General features: G+C 30.3%; 1 protein-coding gene across 1 annotated transcript in view; it reads left to right on the top strand.

Annotated features, from left to right (window-relative positions):
- The window catches only part of LOC145296824 (lysosomal acid lipase/cholesteryl ester hydrolase-like), a 51,758-nt gene that overhangs the window by 8,988 nt on the left and 24,920 nt on the right, over nucleotides 1–17,850 (top strand). The window contains exons 2-5 of the mRNA XM_080142930.1: nucleotides 3,806–4,007; nucleotides 5,759–5,873; nucleotides 8,142–8,292; nucleotides 11,816–11,902. Coding sequence (XP_079999056.1) covers nucleotides 3,806–4,007; nucleotides 5,759–5,873; nucleotides 8,142–8,292; nucleotides 11,816–11,902 — 555 coding nt within the window. The remainder of the gene's footprint in view (nucleotides 1–3,805; nucleotides 4,008–5,758; nucleotides 5,874–8,141; nucleotides 8,293–11,815; nucleotides 11,903–17,850) is intronic.

Here is a 17,850-nt window from a genome sequence, read left to right as displayed (position 1 = left end):
ATCTATGAGAAAGTAATTTACAAGTTTAGTTATGTCATAATCTTCCTTCATAAAAATATTTTGTTTCCATTCTAGTGTGTGTGGAGAGTTGAGACATATAAGATTTGAAGGCAATTGTTTTACTGAATCAGCTGGAAGCAGCTGTTGAGAACAGATATGATAAGAACACTGACTATAACAAGATTTCTCAGTGATTTTGCAGAAAAGCTAACAAACAAAAAAAAGGTAAAACATCAAATATAAATTAAATAAATGTTGCCATAACCAATAAAAGTTACATTTACATCTACCTGACTCATTGTTTTGTGTTTTTAAAGTAGTTTGAAATGCTCTTTTTTAAATCTGAAATATTCAGTTTTTATGCGTTGTTTAACAAACAGTATGACAGCACTTTTGTTTCCCATGAAGAAAACTGTAGGCCACCATCTTGTTTGCAAAACAGCTTGTAAAAAACGAATATTTGAGATTAAAACCAACATTTAAAATTACTTAAAAACATAAAAAAATGAGCCAGGTAGGTATAAAAGTAACTTTTATTGGCTATGGTAACATTTATTTATTATATACTAGCAGGACCTGTTAACTGGCGTTGCCCAGTGGAAGCCTGCCCCCTCCCTCGCAAAAAAGTAAACTACGGTTGTTTTTTTTATTAAAATCATCTAATTTCATTTTAAAATCTGGCAAATTATTTAAAAAATATATTGCTGTATTGGCCCAAAAAAAAAAAAAAGAAAAAAAGAAATCAGTTCGTTAATAGGTTTAGCTTTTGAAACTTCACTTGATAATAACTTTCTAAACGGAGGAGAAATAATAAAACAATATCTGGCATAAAAGTTTAAAATGTTACATAGCACAGGGGAGGGGGGATGGTCTCCGCTTTGACCTCTCTGTAATTATTTATATTAAAAAGTCATTTGACAAATTGTTCAATCAACTCCAAATCATACTTTGTCTCTCAGATATCGCCCTGCATGTATTGTTGTAATTCTGCCCGACTGAAGACAATTTCATTAACTGAAACCAAGATCATGGCATACTTCTCACCTTTATTTAACAATAACATTAAAGCATTTTGTGTTCATCTCTCACACACTTTAAAAATTTGAGACTCCCCCGATCAGCAAAGATTGTGATTGGAAATTAATATGTTGTCACTAAGGTAACAAAACTTTCTGAGTTTACCAATTTTAAAATGAATTATTCCAAAGTTGATATCATTCTGTGAATGATAGAAAGCTGTAAAATTTTAAATATCTTTCAAAGTGTGACATCTGTTATGAAGAATATTTAGCTGACAATTATTTTTATGGTAAGAAAACAAAAATATTTGTTTTAAAACGAATACTTGGCTACAATTTTAAATAAATAAAGAAGACACATATTCGTTTATTTAATTAAATGTATACAAATGAAATAATTTGCTTAGGAAAGTTTCAATTTTGTGGAATGAAACTCCCATTAGAGAGTTTGGATTGATTGTACTTAAGGCATCCTAGAATGGGCAACAACAACCAAAAAGTTGCAATTTGTCTTGATATCATTTTTTTTTCTTCTGGTTGAATCATAAACAAAACAATAAATGTATTTATAATCTGTATTTTTTTATACAAAAAAGAGGATTAAATTATTTACAAAAAGTTTTAGTAATACTAATAGTTTTATTGACAAGTGTGTTTTGTTAAATATACATTTTTAATTAAAAATGCTTTTATTTACAAAGCATTATTTTATGAATGCAAACGCCTGTACAGAAACAATAGAAAGATATTGGAATCTCCATAAACATTTTATTAAATTAATGTTTGGTTTTAGAAGATTTCAATTGGATTCTTATTTGAAGGAATTTCTGTGGCATGAAAAGCACTCAGAAATTACCATTTTTAAATTCTGTGGCACCATTTCTGCATTTATTTAAATTTATATCTTCTTAATTTGTTTATACATTTTAATAAAATGTTTGTAAATAAAATTATATATTAAATATCTTTTTTTATAAATCTCCAAAGTTTACAAAACAAAAAATAAATTGTTTTAATAACTATCATGGCTACCCGACATTGGTTGGGAGCCACTAGATTAAAAATTGTAACATATTTCTATTAAAAATTCTCTCTACCTTTATTTACCTGTCACCCTATCTTTCTCTTTATTCCTTCTCCATTTCCCCTTCCATCCATCTTTCCAACCTCTCTTTCTCCTCTGTCCATTGAAAAAGAAAAAAAAAAAAAAAAAAAAACTGAGGGTGGCCTCTAGTGTGCTACTGAAACCATAAAATTAAGGAGGCCCCCAAAGCACTAATAAAACCACTATTTGCAAGCTTCTTGCCACCCCTCCTCCTTTTAAAGAAAAAATGATGTAATGTAATAGACCAAAGAGAATAGTAAGAAACAATAAATAAAATGCTGAGGTAGTCATTTCCCAAAGTTTGTTTCTTGTGGAATGACTCAGCATTTTCTTTACAAATTAGTTGACCTGAATGAAATGTTTTTAAACTTTAGATATTATTTATCTTAAGCATCACCATTCAAAACTATACCAACTTTGTTTATTTTGTAGTTTTTTTACTTTTAAATGCACATAAACACACAACTTTTCTTTATATTATAGATGTGCATATAACAAAATATTCTTGTAAATAAAACTGTATTTTTAGGCTATTAGTTAAACTTTTTGTAAACAACCTCCTTTTATTTTAATAGTAAAACTTTTGTAAATACTCTTTAATAAATACCTTTTAATAAAAATAAATTCTGCTATAGCAGACTTTTAACTGTACATATTATTTTGCCTATGATTCAACCGGAAGTAAGAAAAAATTGGTGTTGAGGCAAAAATTGTTGCTCATTATGGGGTGCCTCAAGTATAATTGATCCAAATCGTTTTTAATGAGCAAAATTGACTGAAATGCTTAGAATTTATTTCTGTCTGTTTTTAAATTTTATTGTAATCAGTGGTGAAACAAAAATATTGAATTATTTGAACCACTATCTTTATCTTCATAGTTATCATATGCACAATATTTCAACTGATGTGACCTCTGACTTTCTCCAGGTGCATTGTTTCAAACTTGAGAACCTAATAGTTGAACACGAAACCTGTATGATGCTCAGCATAAAAATTCTCCAGTTCTACTAGAATTGTCCACATGGACATATTTACTAACAGAAATAAAAAACAATGTATAAAATTTCCGGTTATAATTTATCTAATATTTAATTACAGGTTTTACTTTTGGTTGGAATATCGATCCCAGAACGGCTGCATAAATAACACAACTTAGTTGGAAGTTTTAATAATTACAAGAGACCAGACTGCAAATGACTTTAAAATAATCAAAACCATAAGTGATATGAGGAACATTATCCAACTGAAGTTGTGGACTTAAAAAGTTTTAATTTTCTGAAATTAAGTTCCGTTAGTTTCCAGTAGAATTCAATGACACAAAAATGGCATTACATAATGGACAAGAAGCAGCCAACATCCCTGGGGGTAGGTAGATATTACAAAAGGGACTGGTAACTACTATAATGTGTATAGTGGGAGCAACATAAAGTCCAGAGAAGGAGGAACCCTAGTAAAAGCATGATTTGATGAGTATTTGACATTGGACTTAAAACCGAACATGTTGTAGTTTGCAGAGAAGCAGTCCCATAGCAATGTGTTTCTAAATATAACCAAGTGCTTAAAATAATAAAACAAATTTTATTACAGAGTCGTGTTTGATCCCCGTAATCATCTGAGTGGCTTTATTTGAACCCCCATGCAAGAATTATTTTTGTATTTTTATTTTTTCTTTCTTTTATAGAGTGAACTGATCGAAAGCAAAGGCTACCCTTGTGAAAATCATGATGTTATTACAGACGATGGTTTCATTTTGGGAATCCAAAGAATTCCACACGGTTTAAAAGATACAAATAAAAATAAAGCCAGACCTGTTGTTTATCTTCAGCATGGACTTCTGGGATCGTCCACAAATTTTCTTACAAATTTGGAAAATGAATCTCTTGGTCAGTAAACATTGTTTTCTTTTTTTTTTTTTTAATTTTTAAATTTCTCCTGCATATTACTTGAATTATTTATATTGCTGTTGAGTTAGATTTTATTCTCACAACAATTCAATGTAACCTCCAACCTTATTCATATATCTAATCTAAAATTTAAAAAAACACCTAACAAAAATTAGTTTACCCTAATGAACATCAAAATACTTCAGAGTGAAAAGAAATAAACTGAAGTGAAAGTTATGAAATGACATTTATTTTTGAAACTTATTGAAAATTGTACGACAAATGAACTGCACACACACATATACACAAACTAAAATGAAGCACATATACACATAGATATGAGTACAAATAGCTGTAAGCATGTGGTAACATCCATACATTCATGAGGCATGAGCTGACAGAGACAGCATTGTCCCTTTGAAGCTGTCCCTGTCTAATATCTGTCACCAGTCGGTCAGTCAAATTTGTTGTCAGTTTGTGTTTTATGTTTATTTTTATATTTTACGCAAAAATGGACGTGATTGGTTTTGATTGTGTTTTTGCAGTCATAGTATTCAAATTTAGCTTGGTGGTCAGAAGAAGATAACAGCAAGCCTTTTGCTGAATTTGAAAGCTTCGTTTCTCATAATAAAAATAAATACATTGATAATCGGGCTTGCGGGCTGGTTAAAATGCCTTTGTAGGTTGGATCTGGCTCGCGGGCGGTAGGTTGCCGACCCTTGATCTAGAGCGAGATGTGAAAAAGATGTTGTACATGTGTATCAAGCGAATTAATTGTATAAGTTTGTTTTTGTATTTCGTTGTGCTTTGTTGAGTGAGAAGATGTATGTATGTGTGGAACAGTTGTGTGTATATATATATATATATATATATATATATATATATATATATATATATATGCATGCTGGATCACAATTTTAATCAATATTATTTTGTTATGTCACTTGAATATGTACTGAATTATCTCCCCTAATGTTATGCATATATTTATACATTTGGATATTGCAACATAAACACTGATAGTTCCTTTTTATCATATTTTATATGTTGCACAATATTCATTTGTAGAGTAAATATAAACCTTTTGTTAAAATATTTTTGAATATAATGAGGGTAGACATTTGATTGCTCCCCACCAGTGCAATGTGTGACACAAGGTCAAGAAAGTGGGAGATAGACAAGTTCCCCCAAAGGAGGGGCACTCTTGCTTCCACAAAAATTGCTTGGGCATCCCCGTCGGCATTCCTTGGTCGAGGCGCCTCAGGCGACAAGAAATACACTTGCCCCCACCTGAAAGCTGGGTGGGAAGACCTGAGAGGGTGGACCTCCTTGGTGATACTCAAGCGGTGTACCTCAGTCCGACAGGTATTGGGCCAGTTCCCGGCCCTGCACCTTTTGGGCTGAGTGTCAAGAACAGATCTTTGACGAGTACTCTACCCAATCTCCCTGCAACCGAAACCACTAGGAGACCATCCTCAAGTATAATGAGGGTATGACTCCAATGATTTCGTTTTTATAACCACAGTTATAATAATCAACCAATCATAAGCTTTAAAAGTTATTATAAAAATGTAAAATTTTGGATTCAATCAAGATCGGGACTTCATTGATTCTTCGCCACCATCTTTGTTACTGGGAATTACTTAACACTTAGGATCGGGACTGCATTGATTCTTCGGCGATTTGATTTACTGCCGCCATCTTTGGTCAACATAATGTCTCAACACTTAACACCTTTTATATTGTTATAGCTTATGTGTTGGCCGATGCTGGTTATGATGTTTGGCTTGGAAATTCCAGAGGTAACACTTACAGCAGTCGACATACTTTATATCCCAAAACCAGTAAAAAATTTTGGGCATGGAGGTAAGACTTATAACTATTTTATTTTTGCAATCTAGAGAATAGTTTCACATTATCCTAATTGAAAGTGTGTATTAAGTTATTGATATAGATCTGAGAGTTTATACCAGAGAGGGTAAGGCATCTTTTTGTGTTGGAAGGCCATATTAAGTTAGTCACAGATATCTCGGGATTATTAACACATACAGAATTTATAAGAGTTTCTTAGACTCTATACACACACACACACACACACACACATTATGTATTACACTGCTTTTTTGTTGCTCATGTTTGTGTGAGAAAAAATTGAAATCGTACAAATAATTCATCATCCAATTATTTATATTAGACTAGCAAAAGTACCCGTCGTTGACTCGGTTCAAAAACAGCCTACAGAAAATGGACTCTGATTTATTAAAGTACTAGCGAGGGGAACCCGGCGTTGCCTGGGTGTTTGGAGGTGTGTGTGGTTTTGGGTAAATCAAAACTCGGGGGGGGGGGGTTTAAAAAAAAAATGTTTTGGTAAGTAAGTATGAGGATCGAACCCGAACCCTTGAGGCAAAGTTGGAGATTAAAGTGTGAAAAAAAAAGAGTGCGACGTTAACCATCGAGATGCTAACGGAAACACATTTGAATTTATTTAATTACTTAAATTAGCAGGTGCATGTTTTAATGACTTAATGAGGTCAACTTTTGACTGCGGGGTAGCATTTCATTTAGTGCGGGAATGCTTTTTTTTTTTCCCCAAGATGTTGGGGGTATGGGGGGGGGGAAACAGCTCCACTTGTCCAAATTGAATAGCAATTGTCTTCTGATATAAGGAAATAATATTTCCACATTGATCAAAGCTCAGTGCTTTCGGACATTTTCGTCGATCGAGACCAGAAAAATACCTAGACAATTAGTGTCGCTTTTATTATAGGAAAAGGCCTAACCCATATGCGGCGAGCGAAAGCTGTTGAATATTTATCTTCCCGAAGTCGAGCAAATTAAATAGACAGGTGAGCTCTGTTGTTAACTCTGAGATATTATGATTTATATGTGATATAAAAAGTTTTAAAAAGTTGTTAGGCGACCGACCACTTCTCTGAAAAAAGCCTTTCTTGGACATACACAAAAAGCGAACATACATTTTTACTTTTATATATATAGATTTTGCTTAGTTTGTCTGTTTGTCCATTCCATTTTTTCTTGGAAACTACTAGGCCGATTTGTCTGAAATTTTGTAAAATAAGCACAAATTTAACCCTATTCAACCATCAATTTGGCATAAAGCACCTATTCTAAGTCAACAGGCTATAATTTTTGCCCATTTTTAATAGGTTAAAAAGTCTAGTTTATTAATGATATTACAGAAGATCAGGCCATTGAACATGATACCATAGGTTTAAAGCCTGAAGAGAATGCAGAACGAAAACTAATGTTTTGTTGGGTTTGTTTAATTTTTATAAACGAGTTGCTCAGGCTATGTTCAGCTATACTTGATTTTAGAGGAAGTTGCATGTCCTTCTGAAAGAAAATTTTCTTTTTAATTATTTTTTCTTTTTAGTAGCTAAATTAATGTGAGTCTTATTGTAAAAGACGTCATACTCCAATTAGTTAAATGGTTTAAACAATATCCATGTTAGGTTGTCTTTTGAAGCACAAGTTTGAATCTTGTATGAGTCTTATTTTTCAATTTGTAGTACACTTTGTTTATTCTGAGCCGTGTGGACTAAATTAATAATTTATTTAATGATATTACTCCTGCAGACATGAGCAACAACAAAAAAGCAGCATAATACATAATATACTGTTGTAGAACAATTATTTTTTAGTGGTTTTGGCCTTGATAAATATAACCCATTAGAATAAAAGATGTATTCAGGAAGAGACTGAATTTAAATTATGACCAATTATTAATCATTTTCTGTTTAAATCAAATTGTATAATCTATGCAGCATGATGAATTAGAAATTGTGCTTAGACAATCTTTAAATGTTCAATGTTTATTAAGCTTACTGAATTTTATTTCTTACTTTGAATTTCTAATAGAGTTTGCTAAACTAATATTGGGTAATCAAGAGTTCTGAAATAGAAGGGGTGAAGTAATTTAGCTAATCTTTCAACATAACTGATGTTCCACAATTGTTTAGATTCTTAACCGATGCCATTTTTTGTGAAAATTTTGTTCATGAACTTATTTGTTCATAAAGGTTAACATTTATTAACTGATGTTTGACTGTGTGTATATATATATATATATATATATATATATATATATATATATATATATTGTTTTAATTTCAGCTTTGATGAAATGGCCAAATATGACCTTCCCGCTACTTTGAATTACATAACCAATATGACTAATGAGGAAACCATGTATTACATAGCTCATTCTCAAGGAACCCTCCTTGGATTCATGGAATTTTCCCAAGATCCAGAAATTGCTAAAAAGGTTTGTCTTTTTTATTTTTTAGTTTATCACATTAGTTGAGGTACCATGCCAAGGTAATCTATCATATAAAAGAAATTTGTCTGTCTGTCCAGCTATGAATGTCAAAACAACATGATACATACAAAGCTGATATATTCTTTTGTTAGCATTGCCTCACACAAGATATTGGCAGATTTCTCTTTCTTAAATATTCATTATAGTCAGTTAATGTACTTGCCTAATTTCCGACATGGCTGCTAGTGCTAGCAGAAATGGTGACAAGACAAATCAGTTCCTTCACTTTTATTGTTCTTCAGCATTTCTATTGTGAACTGATTTATTGAAATAAAATATAAGAAAAGGACATTATTGAAAAATATACAATAAAAATAAACAAAATTATACAGTTAAAAATAACACAATTAGTTTTTATTTGCAATTTTAATAAAAAAATTAAAGAAATAAGTTTTTATTTCATTTGAAATTTTATAAGAAATATGTTTATGAAATTATAAAAAATGTTGTTTTTTTAAATTTTAAATAAAGAAGTTTTTTATTTGGATTTATATAATAAATATATGTTTATGAAACTAAAAAATAAAATTATTGAAATCAAAATAACAAAATTTCAAACATCATAAAAAAAATGTATCGAATACATAATATTCCTAAAATAGTTTTAAAAAAAAATATTTAAAAAAGTGTTTTCAATAATTCTTTAAAAAAAAAAAATTCAATAATTCTTAATTAAAATAAGACCAAAAAAACTTTTCAATGAATATTAAATAAAAAAGAAAGATCGAAAAACATGATAAAAAAAAAGAGCACATGCACAGGGAAATATAGGCGTGAGAGAAAAAAGTGAAGGAACTGATTTGCCTTTTCACCGTTTCTGGTAGTGTTATGCAGGAAGTTAGGAAGTAAGTTAGCTTACTATAACCTAAAATTTGTTTTGGGTTAAACAAGAACAGAATTAATCAAAGAATGCAGTCAACATTTAGAACATTTTTTTAATGTTATGTAATTTGTAAATGATTTTTTTTAGTTGCCGGAGAAAATAAGAAAGGAGGTTATAGAGTGACAAGAGAGCAAAAGAATAAAGAGAGAGATTTAAATTATATTAAAAAAAAGAGGAGGAATAAAAAAGAGAGGTTTTAAATTATATACATTTTTTAACTATTTTGTTATTCCTCCCTCTCCCTCCAGGCAACACCGTCAGGGGGCAAAATTGAAAAATTGGAACTGGGCAGGTGTAATTTGACTAAATATGTATCCTCTATGCATGCATGGTTCTAGATATGACCTTAAATTATATCCGATGGCGAGGACCCAGCTTGTGGGCTTTGTGGGAGTGTGGAGCCACCCTTTTCACTCTGACCTGGAGTGGTAGTACCTGTTAGGGTTCCAACTATGGGTTAAATAGAAACCAACTTGAAAAACAAAACAAATATATTCTATTAAAAATTTTTTCTTCAAAATCACTGGATTTGGCATTAAATAACCTGAAAAGGGTTGATATGCCATAAAACAAAAACAACCCAAAAGAACCATCTATGCCTGCATAAATGTACATTTTTTTCGTTTAATTGTGTTAATTTTTAAAGTTTTGATAATTATTTTCCTTGGGCCATATATTAGTGAATACCATTGGAGAGTTACATGTTTTGGTTTCAATTCTAGCTGATAGCACCCAAGTCATAATTTTTTTTTTAAACTTTTGAAATCATTACTATATATTGTACCAATATATAGTGATCAACAGAGAATTGGTTCTATAATAATAAATACGAAATTTGGATAAATTAAAGTATCATATTTAAGTATATTTTACGACCAAGCAGCACCAGGCAGTCTGCTAATTATAAAATAAGATTCCAAAGTATTAGTCAAAAAAAAAAAAAAAAAAAAATAGCAAAGTGCTACACATGAAAAAGAGATATATACATCTTATAAAGTTTAAATGTTTGTCCACAGTCATTATGAATCTTGAATCTTGATATGGTAGGCATCATCATGATCTCCTTTGATGGACGCAATTCCACAAAGCAGAAAACTGGATAAAGAATGGTACTGTTCTTCTGTTGAGATGAAAACAACAATGGTACATCCCCTGTGAATGTTCAGGAGATCATAACTTTGTGCTTGAGTGAAAATCTTTTGGAAGGGTAAATTTAAATTCCTGTTGATGATGTTATTTATCAACATTGGGTCCCCTCACATCCTTCAGCAATCAAAATGAGAATAGATTTAGTCTTTAAAGCTGCTCTTTGTTGTAGATAAGTGTGGAAAGTCCTGCTATCATCCTGGTTGGTAATTATTAAGCATGACCCAAGTGTATTTTTTTTAAGATTCGTTGTTTGGATGGTATACTGAAGATAAGCCATACCAAAGTTATGTATAGAGAACTATGATCTCAAAAATTATATCATTTAGATCTTTTCATATAGTATTTAGCATAATGATTAAAGTGTTTTCTAATGGGCTAAGACACCATGGTTCGATCCTTGGCTGAGTTATACTAAGGACTAAAAAAAAAAAAATGGTATTTGATGGCCACTGGCTAAACACTCAGCATTATAAGGGGAAAATCAAGTTTAAGTGAAGTAATCCAATGAAAGAAGTGACATCCTCCCCTACATCTTGGTGCAGTAGCCAATCAAAAGGAAGCCTTCATGGTTAATCCATTTTTTTTTTATCCAGCTTTAAGTAGAATATCAGCCTTTTATTATAAAACTAGATGTACCCCCTCAGTGTTGATCAGGGATCTTTTTTTTCTCATTGCCCTCCCCCCCGGTCCCCTTTTTTGGTCTTTTCTTTTGAATAATTTTTTGTAAAAAACTATTTAGTTTTAGAAAGATAATTAAATAGAGAAATATGTCATTAAAAATATTGGTTTTGCAATAACATCCATAAGATGCCTTACGAAATGTTGAAATTTACATCCTATAAATAATTTCAAATATTTTTCTTAATGCTTAACTTTATTAATCAGAAGCTAAAAACCGTAGTTGCATACCCGGTTTTTAATAATTGTTGAAAATGTAAATTTGTTACATTTTTATTCACTATTTTAAATAAATGATTAATTAATCGATTTTATTTGTATTAATTTTACAAATCACATTTATTAGTAGTTACATACAGATAACTATAACGATAACTATACATAACTATACGATAACTATACATAAAAACAACTAAAAGTCATTATTCAAGTTGTAGTCGCTTTAGGGGATATAACTCTTGCATTACTTGTTCTTTGAAATCGTTTTCACTAAAAAGAAAACTTTTTAAATTGTTGCAGGGGAGATAACTCATGCATTATATGTTCTTTATTTTTTAAAAAATGTATTCATATTTATATTTTTCAATTCATATTGATTGTTTTTACATTTGCAGTACAGACATATTTCTCGTATTTAATTATTTGCAACTTTTTAACAGTATTTTTGTACCATACTTCTTTAATACTTTTCTATTTTTTAATTTTTACATTTTTAGAATTGTCTATTTGATGAATACATAAATGAATGTATTATTTCAGATTCGATTGATGGTTGCTTTGGGACCAGTTTTGACAGTTGGTCATATGACAAGTCCAATCAGGATGCTAACATACTTTTCAGATACGGTAAGAACAAAGTTAATTGATAACTCATTTTTTATTTTTATTTTATCTGTGTATTGGCATCCTTATTTTATTTAGCATGAAAAATTGTTTCTTAGCATTGGTAATTCTTCAATGTTTTCATAATCTATTTCATTATATGTTCTTTTATTGACCTAGTTGCCATAATAGTGAGAGTATTTGCTATAATGGACCAGGTTTCAATTCTTGATCAAGTCATGTTAAGGACTCAAAAATTGGTACTTGATGACCCCTTGTTAAATATTCAGCATTATAAGGTGAGCATCAAGGTTAGTGGAATAATTCTGGGAAAGAAGTGGCACCCTCCCCTACACTAGCAGTATCAGAATTTTTGTAGGAATTTTTGACACCCCTAACACGAAACTGCGAATACAATATAAAAATCTCGTAATTTCTCTGTTAAAAGTGGGTTATTTATTTTCTTTATGGATTATACTTCCAAAAATAAACTATTACAGTTGTTTTAAAAGTAATAAAAATATTTTTATTTTTTTTTTAAAACAGTAATGAATTTTCCGAACTCAATATTTTTCAATTTTTAAACTCAATATTTTTAAATTTTTAAATTTTAAAAATCTATCAAAATTTTTCTATTGATTCTATTTTTACGATATTTTCAGGATCAATGTGAAATTTTATGTTCTTTCCAATAAACCGAATATAATATTTTAGACAAACGTTTTTTTTAAATTCACGCCCCCCCATTTTCACGCCCCCCCCATTTTGAAATGTCTATTAAAAAGTAAATAATTAATTTATGTTTAATAGGTTTATATATCACAAATTGAAGAGAAAAGGTCAATAAATAATATATTCAAATTTAAAACAAAAAAAAAAAATCAGTTTTTTAGAAATTTACCTGTAAAGTCCGAAGTTTAAAACCTTATTTTATAAGAACACATTTTTTCTTTTTGTCTTTTTTTTTTTTTTTTAATGAAACCTTGGTCCTTGCTCCTTTAATTGAAAAAAAAATTAGGGCTTGAATTACATTTTTCGAGGAGTTATAAGCTTAGAAAGATAGGGGGTCGAATAATTTACGCCTCTCATTTTGAAATGTCTATTAAAAAGTAAATAATTAATTTATGTTTAATAGGTTTATATATCACAAATTGAAGAGAAAAGGTCAATAAATAATATATTCAAATTTAAAACAAAAAAAAAAATCAGTTTTTTAGAAATTTACCTGTAAAGTCCGAAGTTTAAAACCTTTTTAAAAAAAAAAAAACACATTGTTTTTTTTTTTTTTTTTTTTTTTAATAAAACCTTGGTCCTTACTCCTTTAATTGAAAAAAAAAATTAGGGCTTGAATTACATTTTTCGAGGAGTTATAAGCTTGGAAAGATGGGGTGGAATTATTCACTATTTTCACGAAATTTCTGACACTGCTACCCCTACACCTTGTTGTAATAGTTATGAAAAGGCAACCTTCAGGTTACCCATGACTATATTTGGCAACTTTTTTTTCATTTCATTAACTTTATTAATCAGAAGCTAAAAACTTTATGAATAGGGAAGTTGTTTCAAAATTGAAGGTATGTTCAGAAAGTAATGCAAAGCAACTAATGTTGCAAACAATTTATTCCAATTCCAAATAAACTTCACGATTTCCCCTTTCAAAGTCACCCCCTTCGAATCTAATGGACTTTCCCATCTTTCTATGCACTGTTGAAAGGATTTCTATCATGCTCATCAGCTCTGTCATTATAACCCTCTTGATGGTCTCTTTACCTTTAAAATAAGACTTTTGATGATCCTCTTCAACTCGAGGAAAATTTAAGTCATATGGATCAATATCAGATGAATAAGGAAGTTGTTTCAAAATTGAATGTTCTTTTTATTTGCTGCTCATTGTTTCTTTCTCAGTATTTATAGCTGAAGGACTTTAAAAAAAGACGTGTGAAAAATGGGTACTTGTCAAGAAATTAAAAAATGAAAATATAGAAAAAAGGTTACATTGCACGTATCCATTATGGAACGAAGTTCTCCGGAAAAAAAATTCACTTAATTTCATCAAGTAGTTTTTTTTTTAACAGCGAAAAAACAATTTGTTATGATACCAAGTAAAAGGTTCTATTTTTAGGAAGAAAAGCTAAAATGAAAGATGGGGAGGGAGTATCGGCGCTTTACATGGAGTTATTCCCCCATTGTGTTTATAAAATTCAAACAAGATTAAAAAAAACAAAAACAAGATGTCTGCCTTCAACGCGCTCTCATAAAAACATGTTTTTCCGCTGTAAAAAAAAAACTACTTAATCAAATTAAATGAAATTTTTTTTCGGAGATCTTCAGTCCAAAACAGATACGTACAATATAACCTTTTTTTTTTTTTCGATATTTTTATTTTTTAACGTCTCGACTAAACTGTACAAGTGCCAAAAAATGGAATTGTTGCAGAAAGCTGAGATTACAGTTATATATTCTTCAGAAAACATGTTTGATGATAAAACAATCCACTTATCTCTCTTTTGCCCTTAACTCACACAGCACACCTAGTTTTCAGACCGACTGCAGTAATATTAATATTTGATATTTTATATCATCAGTGTCAAATTTTGTTGTAATATTTGGATTATTGTTTTCATTTTAAGTGTTAACATTTCCACCTTCTTCAAATATATATTGTCAAACTCCGGAATCTTTCTGTTAAACTTGGGAATCTGCATAGAATTTCAATATTTAATCTACATTTTTTTTTTTCATTTAAATGTGGTTGTTTTATAATTTTGGCGAATAGTTATATTCAAACAAAAAACAAATTTTCTTATTTTGATTTTTAAAAATTTTTTTATCAGAAGTTTAAATCAACTGAGGGCTACATTTTTATTCAAAATAAATTCCAATCCAATTACGATTCTTTAATTAAAACAAAAGCAAACAAAAAAACTTTCATTTACATTTTTTAAAAGTTTTTTTTTTCTCTTGCAGGATTAAAAGATTTTTAAACTTTGTATTATTTATTTGCATTTTTTTATTGGCGATTAATTAAATTAAAACAAAACATTTTTCTTATTTTGAGGGTTATGTAAATTACGTTTTTTTTTTTTTTGAGACCGTAACTGCTAATTTGTTTTTTTTTCTTTTAATCACACAATAAGTTATAACTAATCATTTTTATAACATAAAAACGTTTATTTCGGTTAAAACAAATTCTACTTTACTATTTTTAAAACTGAATTATTTTCAGTTTGTTTTCGTTGCAACAGACTGTAAAGAGAAATCTTTCTAGACTGAGGCAGCATTAAAGATATTCACTTAAAATGGTATACAGTCATCTAAAAGTGCTCAATATCTTCATATGCCAAAATATCTGGTGGGGAAGTTGTTACATACTTCTACTTTTTTGGAAGATTACATTTTCGTGTTTACATAACGTTTATATAACGTATAACGTAGTTCTAGGTTGCTAGGACCCCCACTAAAGTTCTGCGATGCGGCTCCAGTTGCTTTCATAAATACAGGGTTTATACGCAGTTGTTGATCTCTTCTATCTTCTTTATTTTGCTGAAAAGAAAAATCATTCAACACGGTTGTTTCTTCTTTAAAGTCACTTGTAAGTATTAACAATAATAACTGATGCTGGTTGTAGTTTTCATATGGATTTAATTATTCATAAAAGAGAAAAATAAAAATATTAAGTATGTACAATTTTTCACAGGAAAATCAAAATAAAAGAATTAATGTCATGTGCAAGTTTTCTCTTTCTGGTAGTTACAACAGTCCGCAAACATGGCCTTAGTCAATTTTTTCAATAACCGATTCTTGCTTCTAATCGGTCAACAGCGAGGTGGGGAGGGGTGGACAGTCTTTCTGCATTGACTTATTCTAGACTTTCTGCACAAACTGATTCTTCTTGCTCTGCACAGGCTTATGTATGGCGGGTTGGAATGGATAAGAGCACACTTGGTTGTCTCCACTAACCAATCATCGTCTAGTCTGTTGCACCCTAGTTTGTCCTGATTGGATAATCAGCTACCTTTCTCCCACATCCAGATCAGGTAATTTTCCACCAACAATGGTTCTCTTGTCAATAATCATCTCCTGCACCTGAGAACCCGTACTGATCCTAGGGGTCAGCTTGAGACCAAACATCTGCTAATATCTCCAAATAATCATGTTTCATATAAATATTGTTTCATATTTTCAACCTTGTTTTTCCTGTTACAAATGAAATGTATTTTACATTGGTAGCCATCTACGTTTTTGAACTGGCAAGGTAATCTGTTTTTTTCTGAACCTGCTATAAAAATAAAAAAGACTCTAATTCCTCTTTCGCTGGCCCCTTTTTGGGTCAATTTCCAACCATAGCTCTAATTTAGCTCTCTGTAACCCTTCTTCTGGGGTAATCTCTTCTTGCCGTGGCTGGTTGAATCACATTTATATCTGTTTTTAAGTAGGATTACTGTATCTTTTATTTTTGAAATTGTTGTGGGGGTATTGACATTTTTCACAAGTCATGCATGCGTTCACTAAAATTATGTTTAAAAACCTAAATTCTATTTGTTATTGTTTCACAAATTCTGAAGTTGTTTATTTTGCTTAAACATTTGACGTCGTAATAATCTATTTTGACTTTATTTTTCCAACATTTCAATAATATTTTCTCTATTGAATATTTATATTCAATAATAATTGACAATTGCACTGCCTCGCTAGCTTACTCGATAATGCCTGGGAGTCCAAAATATAACATTTGCACATAAAGGGACGGTTAAAATTTTAAAAAGATGTCTTGGTTGGAATATATGAAATAGAAGGTGAATGTCTGGCATTCAGTAGGATGCCCCATCCTGAGCTTGAACAAACCGATAAGAAAATTGAAAAAATAAAAGTTATACTGATGTGTTGAAGAAAGAAAAAATAAAACAATTTTATTATCTGTTTAATTTTAAAACTTATTTAAGACTAACCTGGGTACCTGCCGTTGCCTGGATGTTTGGCAGTGTGTGTTGAGCAAAAAAAAAAAAAAAGAAAAAAGTAGTATTAGGTAGGCAGGCTCAAACCTGTGATGCAAAGGCGGAAAAGAAATTGAAAGAAAATCTGACATCTTAATTCTACTCTGTGACGCAATCGGAAGTTTGGAACATTAAAATTAGGCAAAGTCAATCCAATACGATGACTTGCAAAACTGTCTGGAAAAAAATTGATCCCCCCTTGTAGAAAACTGCCCAGTTGAGGGTGAAGGAATTAATGTTTTCGGCTAATTTTTCGATATTTGTCGTTTGAGACATCGAACTTCAAGATGATACCAATCTCATGAAAATTCGTCGCCTGTGTCGAAAGTTTTAAGCAAGACATTACATACATACATACATACATACATACATACATACATACATGCAGTTAAACAGACAGGTGAGATTTATATTATAGATGAACATGAATTAAGTTCTAAACATTTGTTCATACTTATAATTATAAGTAAAAAAAAAAATTTAAAGCAATCTTTCTGTTGAGTAATTTGGAACAAGTAAAAATATTGGTCAGTTTTATTTTTAAATGAAACTGAATTTTTAATTATAAAGCTTCTTGGATTTAACTTAGTTACAGAGTAATTTCTCATATTCATTTGCAAATCAAATTGCAATCAAATCTTAGTAATAGATGCCACCTTTTTATGAACACTTGGGTTGGCAAACAGTTTTACACAAAAATGCACTGGTTTATAAACAAAATTTCTGTTAACAATGAAACTTAATGCAAATGTAGAGCAAATTACGTTGCACTATTTAAAAAAATTGATGTAATTCTGTATTCATTTGTATAGAGTTACTTCCCTTTAATTAAAAAAACTCGAAATGTTTGTCAGTTGAGAGAACATAATGAAGTTGAGTTGGTGTGAATTACGGTGTCGCTGAAAAGGGTTGTCAATTTTTATTGAGATTACATTCAACATTTTATGTATCATATTTGTGAATTATTTTTACTTGATA

The sequence above is a fragment of the Euprymna scolopes genome, chromosome 17 (assembly GCF_053919585.1).
Source record: "Euprymna scolopes isolate OS-2025 chromosome 17, ASM5391958v1, whole genome shotgun sequence".
NCBI lineage: Eukaryota > Metazoa > Mollusca > Cephalopoda > Sepiida > Sepiolidae > Euprymna > Euprymna scolopes.
Note: the sequence above shows the minus strand (reverse complement) of the source record. Positions and strands in the feature narration are given on the sequence as shown.